The 19,800-nt window shown below is 43.2% G+C and overlaps 10 protein-coding genes across 10 annotated transcripts; 2 read left to right on the forward strand and 8 right to left on the reverse strand.

Annotated features, from left to right (window-relative positions):
* Nucleotides 1–237: 237 nt before the first annotated feature.
* K450DRAFT_238200 (uncharacterized protein) lies at nt 238–1,258 on the reverse strand. Its single transcript, XM_051588552.1, has 3 exons — nt 1,045–1,258; nt 862–980; nt 238–488 (listed from the first exon to the last, which is right to left on the reverse strand). Exons 1-3 carry the CDS (start codon nt 1,045–1,047, stop codon nt 413–415), a joined length of 198 nt encoding a protein of 65 aa, XP_051445379.1. The 5' UTR covers nt 1,048–1,258; the 3' UTR covers nt 238–412.
* On the forward strand, nt 974–3,028 carry K450DRAFT_48091 (uncharacterized protein). Its single transcript, XM_051593818.1, has 2 exons — nt 974–1,258; nt 1,342–3,028. The coding sequence occupies exons 1-2, from the start codon at nt 1,254–1,256 to the stop codon at nt 2,930–2,932; spliced, it is 1,596 nt and encodes a 531-aa protein (XP_051445380.1). The 5' UTR covers nt 974–1,253; the 3' UTR covers nt 2,933–3,028.
* Nucleotides 3,029–3,233: 205 nt separating this feature from the next.
* On the forward strand, nt 3,234–3,823 carry K450DRAFT_238210 (uncharacterized protein). The gene is made up of 3 exons (XM_051588553.1): nt 3,234–3,467; nt 3,542–3,605; nt 3,690–3,823. Exons 1-3 carry the CDS (start codon nt 3,298–3,300, stop codon nt 3,780–3,782), a joined length of 327 nt encoding a protein of 108 aa, XP_051445381.1. The 5' UTR covers nt 3,234–3,297; the 3' UTR covers nt 3,783–3,823.
* A 483-nt stretch (nt 3,824–4,306) lies between these two features.
* On the reverse strand, nt 4,307–5,059 carry K450DRAFT_271222 (uncharacterized protein; the record flags this gene model as incomplete). The annotated part of the gene is made up of 1 exon (XM_051592997.1): nt 4,307–5,059. One exon carries the CDS (start codon nt 5,057–5,059, stop codon nt 4,307–4,309), a length of 753 nt encoding a protein of 250 aa, XP_051445382.1.
* A 1,246-nt stretch (nt 5,060–6,305) lies between these two features.
* Nucleotides 6,306–7,211, reverse strand: K450DRAFT_238212 (uncharacterized protein). Its single transcript, XM_051588554.1, has one exon. It carries the CDS (start codon nt 7,143–7,145, stop codon nt 6,471–6,473), a length of 675 nt encoding a protein of 224 aa, XP_051445383.1. The 5' UTR covers nt 7,146–7,211; the 3' UTR covers nt 6,306–6,470.
* Nucleotides 7,212–7,366: 155 nt separating this feature from the next.
* On the reverse strand, nt 7,367–11,630 carry K450DRAFT_238215 (uncharacterized protein). The gene is made up of 6 exons (XM_051588555.1): nt 11,583–11,630; nt 11,402–11,502; nt 11,243–11,341; nt 10,792–11,035; nt 9,402–10,709; nt 7,367–9,312 (listed from the first exon to the last, which is right to left on the reverse strand). Exons 2-6 carry the CDS (start codon nt 11,492–11,494, stop codon nt 7,514–7,516), a joined length of 3,543 nt encoding a protein of 1,180 aa, XP_051445384.1. The 5' UTR covers nt 11,495–11,502; nt 11,583–11,630; the 3' UTR covers nt 7,367–7,513.
* A 180-nt stretch (nt 11,631–11,810) lies between these two features.
* Nucleotides 11,811–14,027, reverse strand: K450DRAFT_238218 (uncharacterized protein). The gene is made up of 3 exons (XM_051588556.1): nt 13,985–14,027; nt 13,431–13,920; nt 11,811–13,319 (listed from the first exon to the last, which is right to left on the reverse strand). The coding sequence occupies exons 2-3, from the start codon at nt 13,781–13,783 to the stop codon at nt 11,912–11,914; spliced, it is 1,761 nt and encodes a 586-aa protein (XP_051445385.1). The 5' UTR covers nt 13,784–13,920; nt 13,985–14,027; the 3' UTR covers nt 11,811–11,911.
* A 2,963-nt stretch (nt 14,028–16,990) lies between these two features.
* On the reverse strand, nt 16,991–17,588 carry K450DRAFT_238221 (uncharacterized protein). Its single transcript, XM_051588557.1, has one exon. The coding sequence runs from the start codon at nt 17,436–17,438 to the stop codon at nt 17,085–17,087; it is 354 nt and encodes a 117-aa protein (XP_051445386.1). The 5' UTR covers nt 17,439–17,588; the 3' UTR covers nt 16,991–17,084.
* Nucleotides 17,521–18,038, reverse strand: K450DRAFT_238224 (uncharacterized protein; the record flags this gene model as incomplete). The annotated part of the gene is made up of 1 exon (XM_051588558.1): nt 17,521–18,038. A coding segment is annotated over one exon (457 nt), but the record flags the coding sequence as incomplete, so codon positions are not given.
* Nucleotides 18,039–19,526: 1,488 nt separating this feature from the next.
* On the reverse strand, nt 19,527–19,800 carry K450DRAFT_238225 (uncharacterized protein). Its single transcript, XM_051588559.1, has one exon. The coding sequence runs from the start codon at nt 19,769–19,771 to the stop codon at nt 19,577–19,579; it is 195 nt and encodes a 64-aa protein (XP_051445388.1). The 5' UTR covers nt 19,772–19,800; the 3' UTR covers nt 19,527–19,576.

The following is a 19,800-nucleotide window of genomic DNA, read 5'->3' on the forward strand; positions in this document are numbered from 1 at the left end:
AATGTGGAACGCACACGGAATAAGAAATTTGATCAACGATGAAAATTTGTTTGACAGCTTGCCTCAAAAGATATTAAAGTTTTCACTGACACGGTAAGAGCTGCGTTGACGCCGCGTGCATGTCGTTGGACCATGTGGTAGTATAACTGTGTTATAGAGTCATGCTATCTACAATGCCTTCACTTTATAATAAGTCAGCGCTTTCAGGATCTGACATTTTGCCCAAAGTTACGGAGTAAAGGTATTCACGAATGCAACCAAAAGTCAAACGAATTACTATTCAGACGCAGGCGATATAGTGTTTTTGAATCGAGGTGTACATTGCTCGCTTTGTATATTTTTTCTTTAAGGAAAAAAAAAAGACTTCACTGCTAACTATAAACAAAATACAGTAGTATGAGCCCTAATGCATTTATGGGCCAGCGGTAGGAGCAGGGTTCATCTTGCGCTTGCCACCGAAAGCAGTGGTAACGTTAACGAAGCGGCGGCTGCAAGAAATTGGTGAGATGTCAGCAAGTAGTTAAGATAGGTATGGGAACTGTGGCAGGTCAAGTTGCGAAGATGCGAAGATGAAAGTTCCGTTCTCATCGATGACAATGACATGCGTTGTCTACTGGTGACATGTCGTAACAAATAGCGTGGTTTATAGCTATGAGCATTGATTTTGCTTCCCACTGTCGGAAGGCATTGCATTTGTATTGCTCGAAATCGACATAATTTTGTTGATGGGTAGTGAATCGTTCGAATGCTGCAAAGCACACAGTCTGCCAATTCAATGATGGTATATTATATTGTCGCTCTGTGCTATTGTTGTTGTTTGACCTGCCAGTTTCTGTTCATTGCAAAAACAATTTTACTTACTTGTAGATGATTCTCTTCTTTGCGCGGCCAACAACGGGCTTCTTCTTTTCTTGCTTAGCGACCTTGGGGCACTGAGACTTGACCTTACCAGCACGAGCGAGGGAACCGTGTACTTTACCCTGATGGATGAGTTAGTAGCTGGATGGATGGATGGATTGATAGTCGATGCATCCATTGGCTTACCATTCTGTGAGATGGAAATCAAAAGAGAACGATACTGCGGTTGCGCTTCTTGCCTCCAGTTACCCAGCTGCGGCGAACTTCCTGCCTCACGCTGAAACTTGTACATGTCATCTTTTCAATTAGTAAAATCTAATTTTTCTGGCAGTCACAAAACTTGATATGTGTGTTTTGTGGAAGCGCGTGAATTGGGAATTCTGCTTGCATGCGCTATGAGGTAACCTACATTGCTAGCTATACTCGCCTACCATCGTACGTTACGTACATGACTAACTCTATGTGTCGATGATCTCTTTCTAGTGGCCGTAAACCTGTTTTTCGCTTTGGAGCGGGCGGATCAGCCAAGAATACCAAAGATCCTCAGGTGAATTTTGTTTTTCAACTCCCAGGCGGAGGCACCTCTACACCTGGAGGCTTCAACTTTGCTCCTCCTACTACGCCAACTGCGACCTCATCCTTCAATTTTGGTGCGAATACGGCAACTCCCACTCCAGCATTTGGAAATCCTTCATCTACGTTTGGAGCTGCTCCTCAGCCTCCCACTCCAACCAACCAGCAACCCTCGTTTAACTTTTCATCACAACCCGCCAAACCATCACCGCTAGGCTTTGGTACAAATAATACTGCTCAAAATACGTCGGTATTTGGTGCTCCTCCACAGGCAAGTCCGTTCGGCGCACAACCGAGTACACCAACCGGAACCTTTGGTCAAGCAGTGCAAAACAATGCATTTTCATTTGGAGCCAGCAATCCGCCAGCCGTAGCATCGCCTTTTGACAAGCCTGCTTCCACCACGACACCGACATCCTCCGTGCCAACTTCACAGTTCGCCTTTGGTAGTAACCAAGCTGCATCATCTCCATTTGGCGCAGCGTCCAATAACGCGCTCCAATCTCCATTACGACGAGCGGTATCCGATGTGAGCGGATTAAACCAAAACTCCCCACTTAATAAGCCCACATTTGCAAGCGGAAACGTTTTTGGAGGAATGGCTGCTACCAGTACACCATCAGCTACAATGCCTCCATCTGTAGCGCCCGCTGCTCCTTCTGCAACATCTTTTTCGTTTGGTAGTGCATCGTCTGGCATAAATGCTACTGCTGCGCCTGCTACTTCAGCGATGCCAACTGCCTCAACTTCAGGGTTTTCTTTTGGAGCGAGCTCTGCTACACCAGCGTCTCCAGCTATAAACGCATCAACCTCCGGGTTCTCCTTTGGAGCCAGCTCTCCGGCATCGACTCCAACGAAGACCGAGCCACCAAAAGCAATTGGAGGATTTTCGTTCGGCGCGCCAAGCACACCTTCTGCCACTAGCTCTGCGGCCTCCAAGCCATTTTTTTCTTTCACGAAACCTGCAGAATCAGATACAAAAGCAACTCCAGCTACTACCCCCACCTCTGAACCGAAAAAAACTGAAAGTAGCTCATTTAGTTTCCTCAAATCTGAACCATCCACTGCCGCCACTACCACTTCTACATCATCCGCAGCGCCAACATTTTCCTTCAGTAGTACTAGTACTTCCAAAGCAGATCAGACTCCTTCGCTGCTTACTAGTAAGCCGGCCGATGGTGGATCCGCCGCGAAGACCTTTACGTTCGGAACGAGCACTGCAACTACTCCCAGCACGACAACCACAGCAACCAGCACAGCACCTAAGTTTAGCTTTGGGCCTTCTACATCTGAAAAAAAGGCTGACTCTGCTACAACTACTGGTGCGGCCACTACTTCAGCAAGCGCTGCACCTGCTATACCTACAATTCAAGTACCCGCTCAACCATCAGAGTTTTCATTCGACAAAATATTAGAACAAATGAAAGTTACTTCTATATCAATGCCACAAGAAATTCAATTTTCTTTGGCTAATGCTGGCATGCCTGGAAAGATGATGTAAGTAAAACTGTTTAATCAAGTACATTTCCCGATGATGGCCACTAATTTATGATGTTCGAAACAAGTGGTCAGCAAGCGATGATTCTACAATCCACGACATTTCCCTTTGACAAGATTGAGCCTATAACAAGACACTCTGAACTGCCAGATGATGCTAGGAATCAGCTAGATGAAGTTGAAAAGTACATGAAATCAGAAATGCAGGTGTGCGACTTTCTGACAAAGAACAAGATGGTCAGCAAGGCTGAGCAGATTCAACGAGTTAAGAAGGATACTGAGAACATGACTAAAGTAGGTAACGGGTAACTTTCTGCAAGAGTTGGGCTTTGTTTGTACTGAATCCTTCAATTTATTCCTTTTTAGCAAATGGAGGGTCTGCATAGTCGACTGAAAGGTCATTTGGAGATTATCGAACAACTTTGGAATGGGGTGGACTACCAACATCGAAACGTGGTTCAAGCGAGTGAAATCGTCGATAACTACAAGAAGCTGAATCACCAAAGTCGATGGGCTTTTGGATATGGTGTTCATAATAAGTAGGTGTCATTTGTTCTTCCTTACATGTCAACATCGAAAGGGCGACATATGTTAATTTTTATTGCTTGGGTAGCTATTTCGCCTTGTTAGCGCGAAATTTTGAAATCAGGCTGGAACGTTACCGACAAAACATTGTGGTAAGCTGAGTTGCACAATTTATTTGCTTTTAGTTTTTCTGCATTGCTTGGGATATTTTTTAGTCTTAACCATGCTGCCTATAGGATATTGAGGCTACCATAACATCAATGTCAAGACATAAGAACGTTGGACCCAAAGGTATGAGAATTGATTACTGTACACCTTGTCCGTTGTGAGCCATGGTACTCATAACAGCACACGACCCCTGTATAGATGTTACGGACACCATGCGACTGCAACATGATTCATTACTACGGGCTACTGGCAGAGTGGTGGAGGTTCATGAAGATCTAGAGATTCACAAGCAAAGATACAAGCAGTATCATGAATTGCTTTACGGACAAGTAGTTGACCCCTTAAATGAAAGGAGTAATCGGCCATTGTCGGATTTCCAAGAATATCTACAGCCGTTGCCTTCCACATCTTAGTCCATGCAAAAATGACTAGAAGCTTTCTCTTCATTTGATGTATGGAAGTATGATAGGGTTTAAACTTGTTTCATAATATACATCCACCTACAACCAATTTGTTTTCTTTAGTTGCCTAGCCTTGTACCTATGCATAATTTGCCAGACACTGAATGTTGAACGTTGACGATCAAACTATTTGCAAAATGTATACTTTATTTTTCTTTAGCGGACGTCAATTTGCATGCAGCTATTACAATTGTAATTCTGGTTTAAGAGGACACAGCGAAATTCTATACTTTTTCATTTGGGTATTGTATGCTATTCGTGTCGCTACCTGCTCGCTCGAAAATGGTTGTTGTACCGGAACAGGCTGTGCCAGCAACTGAAATAGAAGAGGTAGATGAAGCTATCCAGCTATGTTCGGTTGGAATGCGGAAGGTTACAGGATTGAAGTTGCGTAAATCATGAGATCTCCAAGCTCGTCTATGCGAACTTTTGGGAGAACGGTGCGTTTTGGCATTGAGTGACTTGTGATGCCGTAAAGGGGAAAATGGAATGTGGTTAAAAGTAGATGAAGACGGCAACTCGACAGATATGGTATCTCCACCATACAGTGAGTAGTCAGCTTTGCCATCCTCCTTCATGTATGTGTCTCGCCGAACACCATAGGTAGAATCCGGCCGTTCCTTTCGCCACTTTGGGAGCGCATGTTGGGATGGCCACTTGATTTCATGGAGATGCTTACTCAACCGTGTGCTTACTCTTGTTAGAAGCATATGGTTTCGCCAGTGATCTAAACGCTTCTTGGCTTCTCTGTGTTCTCGATGCCACGATCGATGACAACTCCAAACCCATACTGAAATGTACAGACTGGCTACAACCGCACAGAAGATAGGGAGGCATATATAGATTGAGTTATTGTGAAGCGGCCCATGCTGCTCAACTATATTATCAGTGGTGTTTGCAGTAGGTGTTACAGCGGCTGTAGCCGCTAAAGCAGACCGAATGATGGATGGGGACTCTGCTGTTATTAGTGGCTCCATTGCGGTTGACACGCCGCTCCTGAATACGCTTGTAGACGTGGCTCGTGATATGAACATTATGTAAGTCGTATTAGATTCTAAAATTATGATTGATCGTACGGTTGCTTCTCTTTTTCTCCTAGTTGGACCTGCCAAATACTACATAATGTTCTAAGTAAGCCAATAATCCTTAGTCATACAGAGCGAGAGCAGTATCAATCACCTTTACTTAGTTAGCAATTTTGGATCTGATCTGCAGTGTAGATCCTGAACGAGCTGTCAAAATCTGACAGTAGACGGTGACGGTAATGTGCAGATGATCGAGCGTAAAGAAAGAAGGAAGACAAAAGAGTTGGACAATGAAAATCGTTTTCAACAACACGTTGTCCCAACTTTTGGTATATCTTGCCGATCTTTGGTTGATATGCCAACTGCAGTCTCGGTTCATATTAGAATCAATCACAAGCTATTACCAGATACTTCTAAGCATCATATCGCACTTAGAGGTAGCAAGCTTATAAAGCGAAACTAGTTCGCCTACTATGAATAATTGTCATTACTGAACCCTTTGTTAAGATACTTATAATCAATGACTTTATTCCGTAGTTAATTTGTACAAAAAATCGAGGTCACTTCAAGCAAAGTAGACAATTTGGCTCTTGACTGTGGGGTAACAGCGTTTATGCATTTCTGCATCGAAACGTCATGTTATTCTAAAATGCGGCTCTTAGACCAAAGTTGCTATACTGTTACTGATGACAAACCAACTTCATGTCAACAGGTAGCATTTTTTATATGTAAAGGAGCAATTTACACTACACATCGTTCTTATTTCAGCTATAATGGGCCAACAATGGACAACTAATACTAACAACGGTTCTTCTTCTCTAAATTTATAGACAGCATAGCTGTTGAGCCGGCACTTACTGTATGATAGAATTCAAAACCAAAAGAAACAAAAAGCATTGAGTGTGGGTATTTCAATGTGCCTTGTTGCTTTGCATTTGAACCTCTGATTTGACAATGTTATAGTTATTAAGCTAACTAGTGAAAATACGAATGAATTGAAAATAATGTCATGATGCTCGTGAGTGTGAAAATACATTCGCTCCATGAATTAACTCAACAACGTTCAGTAGTTTTTCTATCGTAATTTTTTCAACAATTCGTCTTTCTCTGCTAATGAACCTGCATATTACGCTTCTTAATTACGATTGATACCATAAGGTCCAAATTGCAGGTGAAGTATGGGATGTAAAATAGAAAATGCCAGATGAATATACATTTATTAGCAAATCAGCTTTGTACAACAGAAACAATAATTAAGCTACGGATACAAAAAACGAACAGTAGATATGTCGCAAAGGAGCCTAACTGTACGCTCATGTACAGATATCTATGCTATAAGCATGGAGGAAGATTCTGGCATAATCTACCGATAATTCCAGAAACTCTCCAGGTCATCGACATTCAAATTTTGCAATGTGGAGGCTTTCCTGACATCCCCATCATTTCGCGATAATATATGATCTCGAACCATTCGCAGCCTGCTGAGAGCTGTTTGCACATGCTCAGTCTCATCGGAATTTGATTTATTCTCAGCAATCTCTTCCTTCGCTTCCCGAATCAGCTGCTGAAAGAATACGGGGAGAGAGTATACGTCGTCTGTATATGTTGTTTGCGACAGGTACTTTTCAATATCCTCTGCTTCTATTAAATTGGCAAGGTAGAGGTTGGATTGCTGGGAAGGGATAGGTGCATTTGGAATATACGGCTGTGATGGACTGGGGGAGTAGACGGCATCAGTATATTCTCGGGACTGAAGTAGCTCATGTATTTGGATTGAGTCATCAGGGTTCGTTAATTCATTGAAAAGGGTTTCCCTTATGCTATACTGTGACAGTTCAGGTGTGAATGGGACGCTGCCTTGAAGGTTGGAATTGAAGTCGGACCATTCGCTATTCACGACTGGGCTAGGTTGGGCAAGGCTGTTCGCAGACCGAAAAGTAGACTTTTCGGCTTGTCTACTACTCTCGGTATATTGATTGGACAACTCTAATGTCGAGGCCTCATTCTTCCAAGACGATGTTGACGCTTTGGAAAACATCGTAAGAATGGAGAAGTCAGCAATTCAAGCTGAGCGGCAGTTGTCTGCTTGTGGCTCAGTACGGAGTTACAGACGAGAGCGCTTGAAAATTTGTCATGATTGTTTCTGTTATTGTAACCTGGATATCGGTCGAGTGTGGCCTATTCAAGCAAGGCCGGTAAAGAGCCCAACTTACTATTTCATTCCATTCCTTGTTGAAAGGACCTACGATCAAAAGAAAATGGAATTGTCAAGGATTGGAAAACAAAAAACTTTATCTTTTTTTTACTGCTGAGTTAGGCGTGTATGGCAAAAAATGGAGGTATGACTGACTAACAGACTACGCAAACAACTACTAACAATAGCCATTATCATCTATTGTGATTCTTCTACTCTTGCTTGGCTTCTGGGTCCTTGACAATGCGAGCCACCAAATCTCCAGACATGATGGAATCTCCTTCCTCGATAGGAATGTACTCAACAATACCAGATGCAGGGCTGGAAACAATGGTCTCCATTTTCATGGCGGAGAGAACGCAGACCGGATCGCCTTCCTTGATATGAGCACCAGCCTTTGCCCGAACCTCAATGACAACACCACTCATAGGGCTGCCAACTTCACCAGCGACACCAGGCTTGGCCTTCTCGCGAGTGATGTGATCAACAGCTGCACTCTTGTCCTCGATACCAACGACACGAGCCTCACCGTTCAATTCAAAGAAGACGTCACGCTTGCCAGTACCATTGATGGGACCAACAGCGAGAAGCTTGATAATCAACATCTTACCCTCCTCAATATGAACGTTGAATTCTTCACCAATCTTGGGCTTGCTAAGGAAGAAGCGGGTGGGTATAACAGAGAGATCACCGTACTTCTCCAACATCTCTCGGTATTCATGGAACACCTTGGGGTAGATAGCGGCGGAGGAGACATCGACATCACGGATACCCTTTCCATACTTTTCAACAAGTTCAGCCTTGAGCTTAGCCATATCCAAAGGAGCCAAAGTGGCACCAGGACGACCATCGAGACGCTCCAAGTCGCGAATAATCTTACTTCGGAGAGGTTCGGGGAAACCACCATAAGGTTGACCAAGGTAACCTTGGAAGAATTCCACGACGGAAGTAGGGAAAGACAAAGAGCCAGCCTTTTCAATGACTTCCTCCTTTGTGAGATTGTTGGAGACCATGAACTGAGCAAAGTCACCAACGACCTTGGATGAGGGAGTAACTTTAACGATATCACCGCAAAGTTGGTTAGCCTCAATGTAAGCCTTCTTAATTTCTCTCCATTGAGTACCGAGACCCAATTGTTGGGCTTGGAACATAAGGTTAGTGTATTGACCGCCAGGCATTTCGTGCTCGTAGACGCCAGAATCGGCAGACTTGACGTTTGCCTCGAAGCAGGAGTACAGCATACGGCATTGTTCCCAGTAGGAGTTAAGAGCCTGGATATCCTCCATACGGATACCAGTGCCAAGTTCGGTGCGCTCAAGAGCGGCAACCAAAGCACCCATAGAGGGTTGCGAAGTCATACCAGACATGGAATCAATGGCGACGTCAACAACGTCAGCACCAGCAGCGGCAGCAGCCATCATAGAAGCGACACCAGTACCAGCGGTATCGTGTGTGTGAACGTGAATGGGCAAATCGGGGAACTTTTGGCGGATAGTTCCGATAAGCAAGGTGGCGGCTTCTGGCTTGAGAAGACCAGCCATATCCTTAATACCAAGAATATGAATACCTTCATTGACGAGCTCTTGAGTCAAGTTGACATAGTATTCGAGATTGTGCTTTTGCTTGGATGGGTCAGAGACATCACCTGTGTAGCAGATAGTAGCTTCAACAACACCACCAGCCTTCTTGACGGCATCGATACCGAGCTTCATGTTTTCAACATAATTGAGAGAATCGAAGATACGGAAAATATCCATACCGCTCTTGACAGCCTTGTCACAGAAATCATAAATGACGTTGTCAGGGTAGGAAGTATAACCAACAGCGTTGGCACCACGGAGCAACATTTGGAAAGGAATGTTGGGAATAGCCTCACGGAGCTGCATCAAACGGTCCCAAGGATCCTCATACAAGAAGCGCATGGCAACATCGAAGGTGGCACCTCCCCAGCATTCTAGAGAGAAAGCGTTTTGAAGAGCATGCGCTGTAATGGGAGCAATTCTCAAGAGATCTTATGTGAAATGATAAATTAAGTGAGTCCAAGGTTGTCCACGCAAATTTCGATAAGGAAAAAAAAATAAAAAAAAATTCATGACTTACCAATGGTACGGACTCTGGTAGCGAGAAGAGATTGATGAGCATCACGCATAGTGGTGTCCATAATCAAACAACCAGGATAAGCACGAACAGCCTTGGCAAAAGCTTCAGGACCTTGCTCGACAATAATCTTACGCCATCCTTGAGTAGGCTTTACGGAGGCGTCGATAACCTTACCAGAGGCATTCTTGATGGAAGGCAAATCAATTTCATGCTTGTAGCTAGGTTCGCCAACTTGACCCTTGATGGAAGAACCATTGACGACAACTTCTCCAAGGTAACCAAGCATACGCTGAGCACGGTTTTGAGATTGGACCAAGTTGAAAAGATCGGGAGTATCATCAATGAACGTAGTCCAACAGTTACCGGTGACGAAGGTGTCGTGAGTCAAAAGACGTTGCAAGAATGGAATGTTGGTCTTGACACCGCGAATACGGAATTCAACCAAAGCACGGACAATCTTACGGCGAGCAACTTCATAAGTAGAACCAGAGCAAGTACACTTGACGAGCAGAGAGTCATAGAAGGGAAGAATCATTGATCCAGCATAACCAGCACCACCATCCAAACGGACGCCGTTACCACCAGATGAGCGGTAGACTTCGATTTTACCAGTATCAGGTTGGAAATTCTTTTCAGGATCTTCCGTTGTAACACGGCATTGGATAGCGAAGCCACGTTGGTGGATGCGTTGCTGAGTAAGACCCAACTGTGGGAGTAATGCACCCGCAGCGATTTGGATTTGGGCTGCGACAATGTCAATACCGGTAATTTCTTCGGTAATAGTGTGTTCAACTTGGATACGTGGGTTGATTTCGATGAAATAGTGACGACCTTGGCTGTCGACCAAGAACTCAGCGGTACCAGCGTTCTTGTACTTGACTTGCTTGGCAATCTTGATGGCATCGTTCAAAATGGCCTCACGAACCTTTTGATCGAGATTCTTTGCAGGGGCAATTTCAACAACCTTTTGATGGCGACGTTGAACTGAGCAATCGCGTTCGAACAAGTGAACGACGTTACCAGCACGATCAGCAAGAAGTTGGACTTCAATATGTCTAGGCTTGTCAACGAAGCGTTCGATGAATACAGTACCGTCGCCAAAAGCGGAAAGAGCTTCCGACTTTGCACGAGCGAATGAATCCTCAAGAGAGGCTTCATCACGAACAACACGCATACCACGACCACCACCACCCATGGCAGCCTTGATGATGATGGGAAACCCATGTTCCTTGATGAACTCTCTAGCTTCTGTGAACTCACTAACAGGACCGGGGGTACCAGGGACGACCGGAACACCTGCCTCGATAGCTAAGAAAATCGTGGGAAACAGATGTTAGTGGTCGGGTTGAGTTACGGAAATTGCCATGGAGTGTGAACGTGATTATCATACCAATAGTTCTTGCCTTAGTCTTGTCACCAAGCTTTTCAATAACATCATATGAAGGTCCGATGAACGTTATACCAGCAGCTTCGACTTTGCGAGCGAATTCAGAGTTCTCAGATAAGAAACCATAGCCAGGGTGAATCATGGAGACACCTTTCTCCTTGGCAATTCTGACGATTTCATCTTGAGCAAGATAAGCGCCAACTGGGGTAAATTGTCCGAGTTCACCGATTTGATAGGATTCGTCCGCCTAAACAAGTAGATGGATATCACCCAACAAAAAAAAAAGAAGGTGTTTATCAAAATCAGATCAACGGATTTCAAAGACCGACATCACAAACTTTGGTTGTTGGCTAAGATGCATCATCACTAGACCCCATACCTCACCAACAACACAAACAAGGCACCGCCCCCATCCTTTACATTTGACACGCCCCAACTAAAAATGCAAACATACCTTGTAACGATGCATGGAGAGACGATCTTCATTGGAATAAATGGCAACAGTTCTCATAGACAGTTCGTGGGCAGTTCTGAAGACTCGAATAGCAATTTCCTGCAACGAGCAATATCAATATCACTGAGTCTCTATGCTTCCATTTTGTTAATAACTTACACCACGGTTGACCACCATGAGTTTCCTCAGGTGGCCCATGACCTCGCTGTTTCTTCGAATAGTCTCGACTGAGTGTTCGCGAGTGTTGGGCATACGACTTACTGTACAATAGGTATAGGATAAGGGATGTTAAGCTTGAAAAGGCTCTCTCTCTGATAAGGACTTCAGAAACAACACTTACCGAAAAATGGGAGTAAAGGGTTAAAAGAACAAAAGCAAATGGAAAAACGGCGAAGCGTGAAAAAATTGAGACTGTGACGGGGAACATGGCCACCAGATAGATGGAATAGGGAGATTACGGAGCTTGAAAATACAGACCCTGCCAATGATTGTTCGTTCTCCGATCTGTCTTGTCAAGCTGCTTTAATGCTGACTCACAGCGGCCCCAACGAGATTTCTGGGATTCATCTACTTGTTATCAGCTGACGTCATTGTGGAGGATAAACCACCGCATTGCATTCGCATTGTTTATTGGTTTGAGATAACGAACCTCTGGAATTTAAAAAACGATTATGAAGTAAAAGAACGAACGACAACGTCGCTGACCATCAAACTAGCATGTTCCAATAAAAAAATTTCAAGATCCTGCCACCCTCCTCCAACGCGCACCAAAACCTTGTTTCTACTTGCGGTAGGCTTTGTTCTTGTTCGACTTGATAGCAGCGATGGGTCAATGTTACTCTTTTCCGCGTAGTTCATCAATCTGCAGAGATACATTTTCTTGCCTCCCCCTAGGCTGGGACTTAGATCATTCCCAAAATAGTATCTGCCTCCACCTTGTGGGCTTCGCTGACATTTAATAGCAATAGGACTGGCATTAAGGATTTTGCCTACTTCAACATCCAGGGGGTCTTTTGGGTCCGCTACATAGTGCGGTATCTCATCAATGTTAATTTGCATCTCGTTGGTATTGGGAGTGAATGCCCGGTGGTGGTAAGCGCTGCGCTGGTTCAAAACAGGTGTGGATGACTTTTTGGATAGCTGTGGTATAGACGGAGATGTGATGTTTAATAAAGAGCCGTAAGACTGTACTGGAAGCCACTCCTCGCTTTGAACACTTTTAGGCAAAGGAGGAACAGGTGGTGAGCTATGGCCAAGCGCAGACCTTGCTCGTGGAATAAGACTGGGAGACGACGGTGTTTTTGGCCGGCTACCTGGTCGAACTAACTCACTAGCCATAGGAGACGTTGGTCGCGAAGTGGGTGTCTTAGGACGAGGTATAAGAGATGGCGTTTCAGATCGACGAGACGAAGGTGAAACTGCGCGGTCGCGGTCAGGATAAGGTATAGGCTCATGGAAAGTGTAAGGCGATAGAAATTGTCTCGAAGGCGGTTGAGCAGTTTTAGTTGGGGTATGAGAGCGATTGTTTGGTGGGTTCGGCGTTTTGGGTCGAGATGTTGGTGTTTTGGGTCTATTTTCCGCCTGCCTACTTAATGCACGGTCCATGCTTTGAGCGCGCCGTCGCATAATCGTACTCTTTGTTGGCTTCATCCAGGATGCACCATTCTCGTCATTTTCATCTGGACGTCCGCCAAGTCGTGTTGGACTTTTTGTTCGCCCACGTCGCATAAGCTCTTCATCTTCCTTGTCATCTAAATCGCCCAACTGTCGATATTCACTTTTCCACAAAGGCTCATATATATATTGCTTGCTATCTTCCTTCGTACTCGCATTCCAACCAGGCTTATTCTGACTAGTTCCTGGAGTGTGCGTCTTCCGCAGGCGGCTAACAGACAGCTGACCGTCAGTAGATCTATTTGTTTGTGATAACGGTGGTCGACCGCCGTTCAATACAGGGCTAGGACTGGCTCTTTGATTTTTCTTTATCGGTCGCAAATTTATATTAGTTGGGCTAAAGCTCCTTCCTCTTACAGTCTCCTCAGGGCGCTTAGACACAGGTGAAGGTGAGTTGAGCCTTCTGCAAAAAGTAAATAAAGTTAAAATCATTACAAAATGATATCGCAACCAATAAACAAGGCCAACAGAAAAAAAAAATCGTAGTAGATCATATGTTTTTCAAGTTACGCACCTTATTCCTTTCCAATGACTGTGTGATCTCTCACTGCGATCTGTTGTATGACTATCTTCGCTCGTTCCTGACCACGCTGGACTTTGTGGCCGGTCAGATAAAGTTCTTTCAATCTCTGGAAGCTGATTTGCTCGCAAATCGTCCATAACAGATCTCAAGTTCTCCCATCGTTCTTTAATGGCATTATGTCGAGTTTTGGCTTGGGTATCATGGGTAACTCGCTGTGAAATGCCGGTGCCAAGCATGCCGATCATTCGGTCAATAGCAGGAGTATAATACTTGTACTTCGCTTCAAAGCCTTTTGCCAATGACCTAAATTTCTCTCGGTCCAAGGGTGGCCCAGATTGATGCATCGAAGAGGACGATGTGTTGGATGAATTGGATGCTACAGATGATGCAGAAGTGGAAGAGTGATGCGATTTTGGGTATGCTCGAAGAAGACTTTTCGTCAGTCTTTCAAAGGAACCAAAGGCTGAAGACGGATGGTTTCCTGACGTAGAAGTCTGCTTAGTAGCAACATCCGACGATTTCCAATCTCTGAACATACTGACAACCTGTTGACAATGTGAAACTACCCTGTCAAGGCCGTCGATCATGACATCCACTTGATTAGCTACTTGTCGGAACACCGATAGCCATCTATCTTCTTTGAGCTCATCCTTGAGTTCATCTATTTCAATTCGAAGGTTTTCCCATTGCTGCTGCACAACCAAATGTTTTTTGACCAGTATACCCTCAGGATCGTAGGGGGGGCTTGGAGATACAAGCTGAGTGTATATGGAATCGACTTTTGCGAACAATGGCTCCACACGCGAGTCAATATGCATAAGGGTCAAGTCATCCCTGTTCTTATCATTTTGCGATAATTCTGCTTTATCATTTGATTCGCTGTTGCCTTTGGGAGCTCGTGTCGCAGCGGCGGCAGCTGCGTGTCTCCGTTCCTGAAACTCGAATATGACGGTCGAAAGTTCGTCGATTTGAACTAGTATGTCGTTCATAGTTTCCAATAGCTGCCTTCTTTCCCTAAGTCCCCGAAACTGTTTATTCACAGAAGTAAAGTAGTGTTTGAATGCAGACCATTCAGACTGAAGCTTTGTGATCGAGAGTTTCACGACGTTGACTTTCTGCCGTAGATCCACATTTTCTTCCTGTTCCAAAGCGATCATTTCATCTATTTTCTCCAAAATATCTTGTAGGTATGAGACGCAACTCTGCATACTTTCAACGGCTTCATCGAGTGGGCGCAAAGCAGTCGTCTCCAAGTCGCCGGATATATTTTGTTCCAAGGCATAAAGCACCAGGTTCGCAGCATCTAACCATTGCGACATTGTATGACATGCTTGTTGTACCTGACTGAGCGTTTCTTCATGTGGCTGCTGCTGATGACTTGAAATAATGTCGGCCAGTCGTTTTTCGGGAGGCAAAATGGCCAGCAATTCTGCGATCCGAGACTGGACTACACTGGTCTCTGATGACGGTTGATCTTGAGACTTCTCAGGTTGCGAGGTTAGTTTCAGGTCCACCTCATCGGCTTGAGAAAGGATATTTACTTCCATTCTAAACGTTTTGTACGTTGAGAATGGAATCGATCAGCACTAAAGACATTCTGCGCCCTTTGCTTCTCGTGCCTCGGCTAAGGTTCCGCTGGGGATGACCTATTAGCCAATCATTTTATTGGTCCGCTGACGCTGTGATAAATGCTGGAGCTTCACGAATGGAAGCAGTACATATCATAAACCTGTAAATGCTTGATGGCTAACAGTGTTGATGAAACCAACGACTACTAATGCGCGATAAGCACCTTCTTCAATATTAAGTTAAACTATCCTTACTGCTACACGCAGTTTTTATTTCTAAATGTAAATTTCACAAGGTACCATCGTAGCACTTGCCTGCAGAGTAAAGACGTATCTGACCCTTCTGTAGCCGATAAGTAAACTGTCATGTACTTCGATGCCAACTTTAATTATGAAGCTGCTGGTATCCAAATCCTTGGAATACATTATCCTTTAGTTTATATCGATTTTGAAACGCTCATTTTCTGGAAGGACATAGCGTTTGCATTATGGAATACATTCAATTGTCCATCTTTTGAGAGCTCCAACGTATAGCTAGGACTAGCGCCATCAAGGATCAGCACCATTATTAGTATGGATACAGGATATTAAATATGGTACCTGTAATGAAAGGTGCAAGCTGGAAACCCTTGCTGTGCTTGAAGTTCAATAAATTTCAGTCCCCTCTGTAAGCCAAGATTTGGTATCAAGTCAACCTCATCTTCAACAAATGTGCTGAAATAGTATTTGTTTGCCAAAGAAAAATTGAATATGGTACAAGTAAGAAAGCACTCTTAAAAATTAATCAAACATCTGTATGCTTAGATGGCTTTCCAAACAGATAAGAAGGAGATATACCAATCTCGACATATCAATAGCGACACAGATTATCAGTGCAAAGCTTAATGGAATATAAATGTCAGCGCATGACTCTAACGCGCCTTTTTGCATGACATGCAAAAAAAATAACGAAGAAAAAAAAATGGTCTTGGATGTACATCGAAAAGAATTGACTTGTAAACGTGAATGTATAATCGTTTCAATGACAAAAAATTTGATACAATTGAGTTGTTGATATCAGCATTCGGTCAAACAGATCAGAGAGCAAGTTTGCATAGTTTCTTAGGATAGTCTATACCGCGAAAACAACCATTAAAGCCATTCAAGATGCTGCATCTATCTTATTACTATTGGCATTACTTGGTTGCATTGCTCCAATGGCCCATATGCACATAATCTGTGGCGGTTTTCTAATTTGAACTGATGTATTGCAATGAGCCTTAAGCCAGAAACTATTTCCTTCGCTGTCTTCGTTTTATCCTCAGCCTATCAACTCCCGGTGCCAAAATTTTCAGAGTGAAATAATCACCATCCCAAACCTAGTCATCTTCAAGCAGTTCATTCACTTATCTAATAACTTTTGCAACTAAATTTAACTTGTCATGGAGTAGTGTTTATCATGGGGTATTTTGGTTCATGCGGTTACAGTAATTCTCGTCAACTTATGTGTTGGACTTCAGGACGGCATACGGAAAAGGGTAGTTTCATAAAAGAATCAATCATTTGTTCACATAATCGACTGAAAACGCTGAAAAGCGTCTGAAAGTGAGCATTTACGCAAGATACCGTAAACGATGCGCATTGACAAACTGTCACCCGTACTGCTTCGGTTGAAAATTGATGAGACGTCGCCTACCCATACTTTGATGCAGCTTCCAGTTTCCCTTATAATCTACTGTCTGCATCTAAAACAACACGGTATTTGGGCACAGTACCCTTTTGATGATGACCGCAGCTAGGAGGGATCCGTTTTTCTTATAAAGCAAACTGATTTTTATTGACACTATAAGTACTTGGCGACATGCCAAAATATAATGTGGGCATACACTCTTACAAGAAGGGTTCATTTTTGGATTTGAGGATGTGGTACTGTTGTTTTTGTTTTGTTAAGCCAGTTAAGCTGGTTATACGGTTGTATGTAGGGGAAAAGGATTAAGATCGATGTTCCATTTGTGGTTTTTTTTTTTTTTTTTTGTAGTCAAGGAATTTATTGGTACTTAGGGAACAAAATATACTGTCGAAACGTTATGAGAGTCTTTCAGTATGTTTTTGACAAAAAATCTTTGGATCTAATGGTTTGTAAGCACATCTGCAAAGACCATGGTTGTTGCTCCATTGTGCAAAACCAATGGCTTTTCCATATGGCTGCCCATAAAGAGCTCATGCTAACTAAAGGGTGACGCTTCCCTGTGCTAACTGTTGTACTAACCTGAAGTAATAATATTTGCCAGACATCCAGTGGCTTCATGTTCGATGAGGGGTACTGGACTAAGTCCAACCCTTTTTGCCATGCTTCCCATTTCACTTGGCAATCGACGACAAAGTTGTATTCATCTTCATCTTCCTTCTTGCAAATCAGGCATGTTGATGAAGGATATTTCAAGGGATCCATTGTATATAACCTTTTTCGATGCAACAATTTGTCATGGAGTAACCTCCAACAAGGTTATCTTGCTTCGTGTAGTATCGGCAGCTTCCAGCACATGGTCCATCCAGACTTGGAATAATTTCGTACCTCTACTTGACAAGCGCATAGGGGGCATTAGCAGTGGTTTGGAATCCTGATCTCTCCAGTAGTTCCGAATGTTACTTGTTGTCCAGGCAGACATACTGATGGACTGGTACGCTTTGTTCTGCATCAGCCAGTGGTCGAGCTTCGGGATGTCATCTACGGCGTGACATTCGAATGGGCGTTGTATGCATTGCGGGTTCCATATATATCTCTGTTGGGCAGCTGGTATGATCTGTAACCTGTTGTTTTCCAGCTCATTTAGTACCCAGTTTGTCCTTCTATCCCAAGCGGGGCTCCTGCGTCTTCTCCTAATGGTATCCTGTGACCAGACGGAGAAGTCATCGGTCATATAACACTGACTTATGTTCAATTTAAGTTGCATTGACAAAGGACGGTATATCACAAGAGTTGCTGGAAACTGTATCAGAAAATGGCTAGGCCACCCATCATCAATTTTCAGCTGCGGTAGTTTGGACAGTAACTTGCATATGTGTACCATTTGAGGCATTTTGCTAAAGTGCTCTCATAAACCTATCTGGAAGAAGAGGTAGCACTACCAAATTGACTTGTTCCGTGTAAGCGCGAAATATCGATCTCAATAGGATAGATGCAAAGTTGGCCTCCTTTTGATGTAAGTGCATTCACCATAAACACCCAATGTAGGGTTAGGTATTGAGCCTGTATATTGACCACAGACAATATGAGTGAGAAAGTTAATTCTGTCGGCGTTTGTATTAGCTTCTTGGGTAGCGATGGTATCGGTGTTGAAAAAGAAGGAAAGTTAGCCTGCATTGGTTTTGGCTTCTTGGATGATGATGATGGTGATGGTTCGAGTGGTAGCGTTGTGCTGGAGTCCTTCTTAGTCGTTGCTGTCGTCCTGGAGATTCTTTGCTTTAAAAGGTTCCGTTTGTACCCGCCGACGCTTTATGTGCCTTCAGTCGTCTTCGACGCTTTTTTTAAGTCTCCCTGAACTGTCTGCATCAGTGTTTCCCAATTACGGTCCTGATTAGCACCAAATTACTGGTTTTCAGCGGCTTCGTTATCATTATGATCATTTTCTTCTTGCATTTTAGTCACTTTCTTCTAAATTCATTGAGGGATATTTCTACATTTTCGACTTCGCTTTTTTCAGTATCTTGATGATGTATCATCTTCGACATCTTCCAGTGAGTTTATTTGGGTCTTCTGTATTTATGTCAGAAACTTTGTCGCAAAAATGGAATTCTGTTGCGATTTTTGCTGTTTTTACAGTGCTTACTGATATGGCCATAACCTTGGCAACAATAACATAGTATAATTTGTAGTTCAAATATTCCTTCCTCTCGTAGTCGGCTAATTGACAGTACAAATAAAATTTTGGAGCCTATTGGTACGTGGCTGGAATATATGTATCCATTTTCTCAATGTAGATCATTCCCGCGAGTTCGGGTAAACCAGCAAATCCGATGTTGTCTTCCATTCTATAGCGGTAGAACTCCCACCTGTCACGTTCCTTACGACTTTCTTGTGTGTGCCTTTCTTTTTTTTTTTTTTTTAATGTGTGCCTTCGCTAAAAAAAAAAAAAGCGGCTAAACTCGAGAAGCCGGTGAGGTAATTTTGGACACCTAAATTTTAATTCCAAATGTAGTTTCAAAATTTAATTATTACTTTGCAATTTAACTTATTATTATTTTGTTATTACAATATTTATATTTTATAATGCCATTTTAAAAATTACGTTTATAAAATTTAATATTTTATTATGGCAATTTATAATGTAAATACGTGCAAATGTATGTTATATATTATATTATGTAAAAATAAATATTATATGTTATATTATGTTATATATTAGCATAATTACTATAAATGGAATTAAACATTTCATAAATGCTAGCCTTCAAAATGGCGAACACTTTGCCCTCCGGCGATTGGGCAAAAGCTTTCTTCCATGAGCACGCTGGGTTCTTCCGGGTTCTTCCGCTATTCATCACTTTTTTGAGTCTGAAAGCCGAAAACCAATAAAAGTCTATACAGCTTCAAAGAAACCACTCAAACCTAATCTCAACCGTTACGAGACAGACAATCTTAGAGACTAAGCACTCTAGAATGTCTGTAGCTCTCTCTAGCTTCTCCCAGGTTGCCTGGACGGATATTGTTCGAAGAGGAGCAAAGGCTCCAGCTCCTTCCATGAAGAAAAAACTGAGTACGACACCACATGGTAGACGAAGCATGGGATCAGTCAACACCGAGCTGATATGGT

Source organism: Umbelopsis ramanniana, assembly GCF_025399195.1.
Source record: "Umbelopsis ramanniana AG unplaced genomic scaffold K450scaffold_22, whole genome shotgun sequence".
Taxonomy (NCBI): domain Eukaryota; kingdom Fungi; phylum Mucoromycota; class Umbelopsidomycetes; order Umbelopsidales; family Umbelopsidaceae; genus Umbelopsis; species Umbelopsis ramanniana.